Here is an 11602-nt window from a genome sequence, read left to right as displayed (position 1 = left end):
AAATTGAAGAACATGAGGGGGTGTGGCCGTCTGTAATATCCTACTGAAACAGATTATAGGGGAGGTAAATGTGATAACCCATATGTCACATCTTCCCTGTGTCTCAAGGGCTGAAGAGATGGAGTTGAGCACAGAGGTCATGTGGCATGTGCAGCTAATGCAAATGCCATATTGCCTTACAAGCAGTAAACTTCAGCATATATCATACCTCTCTTCTCTGTCATCCACTGGCCTGAAGTCCAAAATTGTTGAGGGTCACGTGAAGTAAGATGCTGATAAGCATCTTGAAGGCTGGGAGACTTTATCATCTGAAAAAATATTTCCATTTAGAAGTGTATATTTGTGAAAATTGTCTGCCATTATCTATTCCTGATATTAACGGTTATTCTGCTTCAGGTATGAAGATTTCTGCCTGAGCATGAGTTGAGATTTGCTAGGAACTGGTGGGGTAAATTTGAACTTGTATAGGAGGATGACCATGCATGCTCACAGCAGTCTTGAGATTTCTTTTTGGAAGGCAAAGTATTAAATGGCCTTGGTATGGCTCTATCAAACTGACAAAGGTCTAATTTTAACACTGCAATACATTTTTTTATCTAATGCATTTCTTGTGTTAGAAAATAATTATTTTTTTCAGGGCCCAGCAACCAAGACTAGCTCATGACCAAGGTTACAACAAATGCCAAGACTTTCCCCACATGAGTGATGGACCTGCAGCGGTACAGCGTGTCCTGCAGCCAGATTCTACACCTGTACTACAAGACTGGACCGTATATCCATACAACTAGTAGTACAATAGTAAATTTGTCCTTAGGTAGGTCTTTGCAGTCCCAATTAATAAAGTTAAAGTGGTGTGAGCTGGTTGCTTACCCTAGACAAATCAGTAATTTATTTCAAAGTCATTAATGTAATAAGCTATTGATATATTTTTATCAATTAGTGCCATCACAACCATGTCTTGGAAAACAGTAAATTCAATCAATCAATGGGGACATACGCCGGAGGGCTTGTCGCCTCACCCACCCTATGACGCCAAATCTGGAGGTCCCTCTGGGCGAGTCTTTATGCAAGCCCCCTTCCCATCCTGAGTACCTCCTGGCAGAATCTATCGACTTGCTCAAGTCACAAACTCCGTGGGCATCCCCTTGGCCTCCTCCACTCAGGATTGTCTCTAACAGACACAACCCAATGAGCAGGATCAGCTTCAGGGTAATGTGCCACATGCCCATATAGCCGGAGTTGGCATCGACGGACAATGCAGGTAATATATGTGACATGTCGAATCAGTCTCACGGAGTAGTCGCCGGTTTGACAGCCATTCCATCGATATCCCATGAATCTGCATAGACATTTGTTACCAAAGGCATCAATCTGCCTCTCCAAGTCGCCATTTAATGTCCATGTCTCACAGCCATAGAGTAAGACAGGGAGCACAAGGGACTTGAACATCTGGATCTTTGTCCTTCTGCACAGGTATCGACAGCGCCATATAGTACTCGTGCTGAGCAAGTCCATAACACTATGGGCCAAGCCAATCCACCATAAGACTTCCTGGCGAGACACCGTTGTTATGAACAAAGTGTGTGAAATTTTCCGAGATCTCAATGTCCTTGCCACACGCATGTACAGACTGTAGGCTACTGTTTCATCTAGCAAGCCTACAAATACCTGTACCTTGGTCTTGACCCAGGAGACCTGAAGTCCCAAGAGCTTTGCCCCCTCTTGCAGGGCCTCGAGAGCCATCACCAAACCCTCCAGTGTCTCCATAGGATTACTGAATCATCAGCAAAAATAAGGTTGGTGACCCTGGTATTGCCAATGGATGCTCCACAATGACTGTGATCCACAACTCTGCCTAGTAACTAGTCCATAAAAGTACTGAAAAGCGATGGGGCAAGGATACAGCCCAGCCTCGCTCTTGCATTCACGGGAAAGAAGTTGGACAAGCACCCCCCACACTTCACAACACTCTGTCCCAAAATACAGGCCAGTCAGCAAACCAATAGTCCTTACAGAAATCCCAAGGAGTTGCATAAGATCCCTGAGTGCCTTGCGATGCACTGAGTTAAACGACCTCTTGAGATCGACATAGGCTGCAAGCATCCTCTGTGGAAACTCGCATAGGTACTCCACCAGTACACAGAGTGCTAGGATACGGTCAGTTGTCGACTTACCAGGCGTGAACCCAGACTGTTCAGGTCTTTGCAGCTTCAGCATCTGGCTGTGAATTCACATCAGCAATAGATGGGCAAACATCTCACCTGGCACACTGAGCAGAGTAATACCACGGTAGTTGTTGCAGTCCTGTTGGTCCCCTTTCCAGAGAGGGACGACCAACTCCCTCTTCCAGTCAGGAGGAATGGTACCAGACTGCCATACGGCAGTCAAGACTGCATGCAACCCATGGATCATGGCCTCATCTCCAGCCTTGAGCAGCTCTGCACTGATGCTACAGGTGCCAGGTGCCTTTCCACCCCTCAAATTTGCCACAGCCTCTTTGACCTCGTAAAGAGAGGGTGGACTTTCGTCGATGGGCGGATCAGGATCCGCCACCTGCAACCCAGCAATTGGAAGCTGCCCACTTGGAGGGTCTGTCGTGTACAACTGCTCATCCCAACGAGCCCTCTGCCCATCCATGTCCACAACAAGGCAACTATCAGCGGTTCAGATAGTGCTCACCTGAGAGGGAGACTTGGAGCAGAGTTTCTTATGGGCTCAGTAAGCAGGTCGGACGTCATTTGTATTTATATGGCCCTCAACTTCCTCAGCGAGACCCCTGACATATCTCTTCTTGTCTCTCCTCAGGAGAGCTCTAATCCTATGTGACAGAGTCCTATATTGGTCCCAATTCCCAACAAGTCTGGCAGCGCTACTCTCCTCAATATTCTCCAGCGTCTCCGCCAGGCAAAGCCACTCCTAGATCTCGGGTGCTCTACAATGCACTCCTTGGCAGCTTAAAGAATCTCACATTTGAAGGTATTCCACAGTTCTACAGGGTCATCAAGGGTGTTGAGCACATCAAACCTTTTTTTTTTTGTGTGCTGCCTGTAGCACTGGTAGGGTTTCTTGAGGGGCCGTATAGACAGCCCCAGCCCATTAACGGCGCAGGCTAATTTTATTTATAGTGGCTGCCATGATGTATGACTCTTGTTTGGCCCATGCTGCCCCCTGGTGCTTCTTTTGACCAAAGTCACTGAAGTTAAAGTTGATTGAAGATTTGGACAGCATGTGTGGGTAATCTTACGCCACTTGGCGATGACTTGAAAAATCAGTGTATTTCAGTGGGGACTCGAACCTAGTTCATGCTAGGTCCTTGGACTCACCACACCCGCACGTTAACCACTCGGCCACCGCCTCACTGCATACTCCTGAGAACATGCTAGGTCTTTCACCCTTTCGAGATGGAACACGGTACTGTTGCATCTCGAGATTCTTCTTGACCCGACATGAAGCTTGAGTGTTGCAACAAGAAGCCTGTCGTCAGTTGCAACGAAATCAGCACTCCGATAAACCCTGCAGTTCTGAAGGATCCTCCAACGAGTACTTACGAGGATGTGGTCAATCTCCTTAGCTACCCCTCCAGCATCACTATATCAAGTCCAGCGGTGTAGCTCAGGTCTATGGTACCAAGAACCTGCAATTCTCAACCCCCTGGATCTTGCAAAACTCAGGAGAAGAGAGCTGTTGATGTTCTTGGTATCAGAGCCATGAGGACCAATACATAGTTTGTAGTTAACTCTATCAGTGCCAGTCACCCAAGACAATGAGTGAGTCCAATGGAGGGCACTAGCCTAATAAGGAGTTGAATTTGGTGCATAACATCTTCTATTCCGTTTCACACATCTCGGTAGGAGCGTACACTGCAACAAGAGACATGAAGCCCAGTGTGTGCTTCAGCCTCACTCGCATTATACGCTAATCAACCGGAGTAACCTCAACCACAAATGGCAGCAGTTGGCTGGAGATGCCCATAGCTACCACATTGAGACGGAAGCTATTGCTCATGCGAGACCAGTAGAAGGTGAATCCCCCCTCACTGATCTCACCACTGTTAGGCCTCCTCGTCTCACAGAGTGCCACTATGTCCACCCTTGGCCTTATGAGCTCATCTGATAGAAAGGGCAGTTGATCATCATCCGAAAGGCTCCGGACGTTCCAGGAGCCCACACACAGAGCCCTCCAAAGATTAACCCCGGGCCTGGCTCTGCAGGCGGGCACAGCCTCTGCACCCCCCTCCCGGCCACCCTAAAAAAAAAAAAAAAAAAAAAAAAAAAAAAAAAAAAAGCTAGGGGGCACTTCCTCCGAGGTGCAGGAGTCCCATAGACTTTGCCCTGCACCCGTCACTGACAGCAGGCTCCCTGGATGCGGATGCAGATGCATCAGGGAAGCCTGCCGCACAGTCAGGCCCCCCAGCAAGACCAGAACCCGACCTCTTCTTAAATTTTGCTTTTAGCTAGGAGAATTTTTTATAGGGGGAGGGGGTGCAAACCCCTCCCTCAACCAGCCCAAATCAGGGCCTGGATTGAATGCTCACCATAGGGCAGGGACACAGGACCCCTGGAAGGATTAATCCCCTGGTAACCCAAAGAAAGAATCATAAACAGGAGAGAGAAAAAGACAACCAGCCAGCTCGGGGAGGTTGAGGACGCTGCATTCCTCATCCAGATAGACCCGCCCTACCCCTACAGTAAATTGCTAGTAATATTTAATTTTGTGGCTGCGTTACCAAGCAAGCAATTTTTACCATTGAGCTCTTTAGACATGCAGTGGCATGATAATTTTTCTGATTAGCAATCATGACAAGCAGACATGCTGAGCCACCTAAATAAATGATGAAGGCTGTTCTTTGTATGTATAGTTCCTTGTGTTTACACTGCAGTGCATAAACTTATTTCCCAACATCTAGCAACAAAATTAAGTTTACTATTTTCAAGGTATTGATTTAGCTGAAATATGTTGAATAAGTGAATAAATGTACTCCCCAGCAATACATGCAGTTTGTATACCCTCCATGTAATAAACCACCACTGACTTGCATGTTACAAACCTCTATGGAAAATTTAGGGGTGTTTAAACTGATTATTTAATTAAAATGATGAACACAAGAGGTCATAAATCTGAGAATGCCTTTATAACATTCTATATACTGTGCTACACAAGAGAATAATGGGCATCAAGCTTTCAATGAAAATACTTTACTTTATATAATAAAACACAGACTTCATGAATCTTACCACTGCTGTTTTTGCTGCTCCATCTGTCATTGCCAAGGGACAGGAGTAGAGGCCCGAAATAGGGGAGAAGAGGAACAGCTTCACCATCTGATAGAGGCGATCATAAGGTCCATACTTTCCCTCATAAGCAGTTGCTATGAGGCCCTCTTCAGCAGATACTTTCTTGAGATCCTTCCAGGCTTGGCATGTTACTGAAATTATATTTATTAAACAAATTCCCTTGAATACACACATTTATAAATTCTGCCATTTATAAATTCCCGCTTGGGCAGAGAAAGGCAGGGTGTGGGAATTCCCGTCATCCTCTGTCCCGCCAAAATATGTACTTTCCATCATATCTCCACCGTGTTGCAACTGAGGGACTTCAAGTTTCTTTCATCATGTAGATGAAAGATTGGCAGTGAAAAAGCACTACGGCATGAACTATTTTTTTTTTTGTCTGAAATTTTCATGTAGGGCATTGATGAAGAACACCTATTTTGCCAAAAGTTAGCAAATGGCACACGTTCTGCGAGCAGAGAATCACCCTCTAGCCCATCCTTTGGGGGTTAAAAACAAATTCAGTGACTACTAAGAAATTTTAAATTTCTAAATTATTTATCATAAATAAAAATGGTTCACAAGATAAACTGAGATGTGAAATTTCTCGGATACCTGTAATGATAATTTCTTAACTCTCAGTACACCTCTTACTTGCCAATTAATGACATTAATCAACTTGACAAAGCTAACCAAACCACTAACTACAAAAATAAATTTCATGATTACCTGACAAAAACTACTAAATAATTTAAATAAGGGAAACTTTGTAAAGGACAGGGGTATGAGAAAACTTTCAATATCTATGTAAATAGTATTCCATTTCCTTACCTAATTCATCAGTTCTGTTTCCCCAGGCATCAAACGTTCTCACATACGGCTGGTTCAGCTCACATTCTCTCCCTAAAGGATAAATATCCACCACAGCTCTCTTCCCAAATCTTGTCAGGTCACTCCAGATGTCATCTTGAACCTTAATATATACAGATTCTAATTAATATGGCATATAAATGTGATTGTAACTAAATAATATATACTCAAATATTACACTTATACAAATACACTGTCTACAACACCCATCACAACAACTTCCTGAAACAAAAATATATCTCAAGTCCCACAGGTAAACACCATAACACTGTGGATTTATTTGCTCGGTGTCAATTCTGAGTTAACTAAAATTTTCTCTATGCCTCAATCCATGTTGCAGTGATCAGCACACCATGTTATGAATCTGCAGGCCCAAGTTTGATATTGGCCCAGGGCAGTCAGTGCACAACTCACCCATCAGTTTGTCCTCCCTTTCGGGTTGATCGACAAATGGGTGCCTGGGAAAGCCTGGGCAAGGTAAACTATGAGAATCTGGATGTCACATTTAACCAGTGTCCCAGAATAAGGGGACCCATCACAGGCTCAAGGGACAATGAGACAGAGACATGGACTGCCATCAGCTCCCTGCCCAACCCACAATGCTCACTATCTCTTATCCCCCAGATGCTGTGCCCCATTAGTCCCAAACATACCCCTCAATTATGCAGATTGTGATAATTTTGCAAATCATTTACCCCACTTTCCTCTATGTTATGTTGATACTGTGAGTTTCGTGTATCTCAGTCTTAATGAGGATAATTTCTCAGATATAATCGCACTCTATGAGAACAGAGGGATAAGTTTGTGGATCCATGTCCTGTGCATATAGAGTTGCAGATAATTATATTTTCCAGCATGTAAGGTGAAGGACATATAAGATGAACCCCAATATTTCCATTCAAAATGTGGGATCAGGGTATGAGATCACACTTCTCATCTGTACAGGCACTCCCCTAATTACAAACATGATTGGTTTCAGGGGTTGTTAGTAATTCAATACGTTCACAAGTCCAACTTTACTCTTGTCAATGCTGAATAATAAACACAGCATAGTGAATGTGAAGTAGTGTGGGGTGAGGGGGTCTGATGGGGTGGAGCACCAAACCAAGGAAGTGAAGAGTCAGGGCAAGGTAGTTCAAACCCCAGTGCCATCAGTGACATCATGAAGAGCATCTACTATCCATATCAGACTCTATGACGTACCGTTTTTTGCAAATATCTTTCAAACGAAGACTCGGATCAGCATCATGCTTTGGCACAGATTGTTTCGCACACTCCATTAATTTTTGACACAATTGTGCATTGCCATATGCAGTTAATTATGGCGTTTACTCTTGACTGTGATGGCAAAACCTGCGTGAGCCACTTAACACATTCAAACAGGTGAGGCTTGACGTATTTATGACGTGTATCCACCAACTACCTCCACCCTGGCTTCCCTACTCCCATCCCTCCCTACCCTCCCCATCTCTCTCTCTCTCTCTCTCTCATCACAGGAGAGAGAGAGATAGAGAGAAAGAGAGACAGAGAGAGAGAGAGAGTGCAGGAGAGAAGGAGGAGGGAGGGAAAGGGAGGGATGGGAGTAGGGGAAGCCAGGGGTGGAGGTAGTTGATTGATACACGTCATAAATACGTCATGCCTCACCTGTTTGAATGTGTTAAGTGGCTCACGCAGGTTTTGCCATCACAGTCAGGAGTAAACGCCATAATTAACAGCATCTGGCAGTGCACAATAGCATCAAAAATTAGCAGAGTGTGCGAAACAATCTGTGCCAAAGCACCATGTTGATCCAAGTCTTCGTTTGAAAGATATTTGCGAAAAACGGTATGTCATAGGGTCTGATATGGATAGTAGTCTTTAGCCCCAAGCCCCAACCCTCAGAACATTGACCCCATGTGGAAGTGGGAGACATACAGAGAATAATTAATATTATAGCACAGGATGAATTACTTATGTGTTGGAAGTAAAACAAAGGATAAAAATGCAATAACAGCAAGTAACAGTGGTGACAAGATGCATTCCCCAGGTACTTGTCACTCAAAATCTACTTTGGTTGCTTCAACTCATTTTTGGGAAAACAAGAACAAGACAACCCCCAAAAAAATGGAAGGACATGCTTGAAACACAAGGAAAGAATGAAAAAGTAAAACTACTGGAGTAGGCAATGCTTATGGACAAACAAAGGGAGAATCTCTTGCTGTGGTCACATCATTATTAAGGGACTTTAAGCAGACATCAGAACATATTTACACAAGGATATCTGTTCATATTCTGAGCACAAACTCACTTGCTGAGGCAGCACTCGAGTAAGATAGGATGTCAGGAAAGCATTGTTGGTGAAAGGATTCTCTTGGTGAGGAGGAGTCTGTGTGAAACCTCCAAGCTTTGACCGAGAAAACTGAATTCGTAACTTTGTTTCAGATCCTCCAAAGTATCTCTTCGAGATCTGTCGACATAACCTACAAAATTGTTACACAATATTAGGGGCCTTAAATGGCAATGTTATAACAAGTGCATTAAAAATCAGTTTCAAAGATTAATGTTCATAAATACAAATATCTTTCCTAGTGCATCTTAAATATCTGCTAATTAGAGCAGCATTTTAATTTAATTAGTTTTCTCCTGCTACTACAAAACAATTTACCACACATCAAAAAATCATCTTCATAAAAAAGATATGAGATACCTTCAAGAACTACTGAATATCCTAATAAAACAAAGGTAATGGCTTACTCTCTGGTGACTGTGGCCCGGGGTGCTGATAACTTTTTGCTGTAACTGCAATGCCTCGAACCCCCTTTGTAATGAGATGCTGAAATGCCGCTTTTGTGTGGAGCAGCTGAGTTGAATACATGACTTGCCACATTCTGCAAAGAAAGTCATTATGAAAACTTTGAACTTAGCTTGAATGCTGTTTTTCAACATCAAAACTAAAGTCAAACTAATCCATTTGAAATATAATAGTTATGGGAGATTTCAAGTTTATAGGTGGTACCCAAATTATTGATAAAACAGCAACTGACAATTATGAAATGGGTATGTGAAACAAGAGATCAACTTGAATTTGCAGAAAGAAATAATCTTAGTCATGAACACAGAGGGGATTAGAAAACTGACAAAACTCAACAGCAGGAAAGTGGTGATATTCCCATTTTTAACTTGAACAAGATCAAGTGGGAGAAATCAGTTGTCTGCTTTAGAGCAGTGGCCCCTAACTGAGAGGAACACCCTCTAGGAAGGCAGGAGTAGGATTTAGGCAACATGTGAAGTCATATGCCACAGTAGTTGTCCTGGGTCAAAGTCGGAATAATGAAACTCCTCCAAAAGTTGCTCTCCTCATGAATACTTGAACATACTAACTCCTTATAGGGTCAGGGGCTAATCTATCCGGAAGAGGCATGCAGCGTCCACTAAATAATGGGTTTCCAAAATTTCCCTAGAAAAATCCCTAAATGACGGAAAATTCCCTAGTCTCGAAAGTAAGGAAAGTCCCAACTTTTTAACCTAACAGCCCCCCTCACCCCCATGCTAACCAAGGGGGGCGCAGCCCCCACATGTATGATGCACCGGAAAATCTTTTTTTTTTTTTTTTCTTCGGTGGGGAGCATATTTAAACTACTCTAACCGAACTTTACGACCTGCTAACCCCCCTCCTAACCAAGGGGGGCTGCGCCCCCCCTGTACCCCACTGCTTCCAAAATTTCCCTAGAAACATCCCTAAATTAAGGAAAATTCCCTACATGGGGGGTCCAGGGGGCCGCAGCCCCCTTGGTTAGGAGGGGGGTCCAGGGGGGTAGCAGGTCGTAAAGTTAGGTTGAGTAGCTTAAATATGCTCCCCAAAAATATATATATATATATATATATATATATATATATATATATATATATATATATATATATATATATATATATATATATATATATATATATATATATAAAACACGATTTTCAGGCATCATACATGTGAGGTCAGAGGCACAGCCCTCTTGGTTAACAGGGGGCAAGGGGGCTGTTAGGTTATAAAGTTAGTACTTAACTTACTTTCGAGACTAGGGAATTTTTCTTCATTTAGGAATTTTTCTAGGAAAATTTTTAAGCCCATTTTTCAGTGATTTTGGCTTCCCCCCCCAAACCCCAGTTCCCCAGGCTTGTCTTGGAGGGTAGGGGGGGCTGGAGTGGCGAAGGGGGAGGTGGACTTCTTATAAAGCATTACCCAAAATAAAAGGCGAGGCGGTGAGTGTGAGTGCGGCCTATGTGTATTTCATAAAATTAGCAATAACTTCTCTAGTTTTACTGGCGCATCATACATGTGGGGGGGGCCCAGGGGGGATGCAGCCCCCCTCTGGTTAGGAGGGGGGTTGAGGGGGGTGAAGCCTCCCCTGCTAGAGGTTAGGTTATGTAAAGCTCAGTTGGAGTAGAGCACAGAAACGGTTCATTGCAGGTAGACAGCATCATTGCAATACCTGCTTTTACCCCACAATTTCCCTGGTCTTCATAGCCCTCCAAACTACCAGGTGTTTTAAGTTTGTTGGAGAGGAGTAATATCTGTTATTTCTTATTATCACTTGTAGATGCTGTATATGTATGATGAGCTGGTAAAACTAGAGAAGTACAACAGTATGTGAGACCTTGGAAAGATTATTATTCTCGTGGGAGCAATATTGGAGGCGTGTAGTGACTCTCCATATCTACCTACATGCATAATTTCATTTAATTTCTAGGGGACCTGCAGAGGGCCACTCTTGGGTGGCATGATATGCGGGGGTTGTGCAGGGGATTCAAGGGGCCAGGAAAGGATTAGGATAAGGGTTAGGATGAGAAAAGGTATTGGTACATGATGAAGGGCCAGGATTAGGGAGATAATGATTGATGATCCTATTCCTAAATGTGTCAAGAGTACTCAATAACCTCACCAACCTTCCTCTGAGGCGTCACCAGTCTGATAAACGCTCCCCACACTCAGCCTTCAGTGGTTGTCCTGATAAACGCTCCTCACACTCGGGCAACACTTAAAATTCATGGGTGGGAGGATAGAACGTAGTAGTAATAGTAGAAGGTCCAAGGCTGTCTGGTTGTCAGGGTCTGGGCGGAGGCTGGCCGTGACGTAAACAAACGACCGAGCAACACCATCACTCTTTCTTTGTAACGGCTCCTCCGCTCCAACCCCTTAAAAGCATTGCCCGGGTGCAGGCGTGATGTTGGTTGCTATTACTGATGATTACAGGCACCAAATAGCCAAACAAATAAGCAAGCAAATGAGAAGGCAAAGAAGCAAATAAACAAACCGGTAAAGTACAAAAAAATGCCCACAAGCAAGAAGCCAAACAAGCCAATCAATCAAGGAAGCAGCCACACAACTGAATAGCCAAACAAGCAAACTGAAAATCAAGCAAACTCCTAAAGTAAGCAAATTACCAAACACTTTCTTTAAAGGACTCATGGCTCAGACCAGCAAGTCG

At 43.7% G+C, this 11602-nt stretch overlaps 1 protein-coding gene and 1 long non-coding RNA gene across 2 annotated transcripts in view; one reads left to right on the top strand and one right to left on the bottom strand.

Moving 5' to 3' along the window:
- The window catches only part of LOC127004044 (uncharacterized), a 16492-nt gene extending 15638 nt beyond the window's left edge, over positions 1-854 (top strand). Inside the window, exon 3 of the long non-coding RNA XR_007757590.1 lies at positions 638-854. This is a non-coding gene — a long non-coding RNA (uncharacterized LOC127004044). The remainder of the gene's footprint in view (positions 1-637) is intronic.
- Positions 1-11265, bottom strand: part of LOC127004043 (acyl-CoA dehydrogenase family member 11-like) — a 19795-nt gene extending 8530 nt beyond the window's left edge. The window contains exons 1-6 of the mRNA XM_050871272.1: positions 11061-11265; positions 8877-9010; positions 8431-8602; positions 6105-6246; positions 5235-5425; positions 209-308 (exon numbers count right to left, since the gene is read on the bottom strand). Coding sequence (XP_050727229.1) covers positions 209-308; positions 5235-5321 — 187 coding nt within the window. The 5' untranslated portion in view covers positions 5322-5425; positions 6105-6246; positions 8431-8602; positions 8877-9010; positions 11061-11265. The remainder of the gene's footprint in view (positions 1-208; positions 309-5234; positions 5426-6104; positions 6247-8430; positions 8603-8876; positions 9011-11060) is intronic.
- Positions 11266-11602: the final 337 nt, after the last annotated feature.

The sequence above is a fragment of the Eriocheir sinensis genome, chromosome 27, assembly GCF_024679095.1.
Source record: "Eriocheir sinensis breed Jianghai 21 chromosome 27, ASM2467909v1, whole genome shotgun sequence".
In the NCBI taxonomy this organism is placed as follows: Eukaryota; Metazoa; Arthropoda; class Malacostraca; order Decapoda; family Varunidae; genus Eriocheir; species Eriocheir sinensis.
This window is presented reverse-complemented; position numbering and strand designations above follow the sequence as displayed.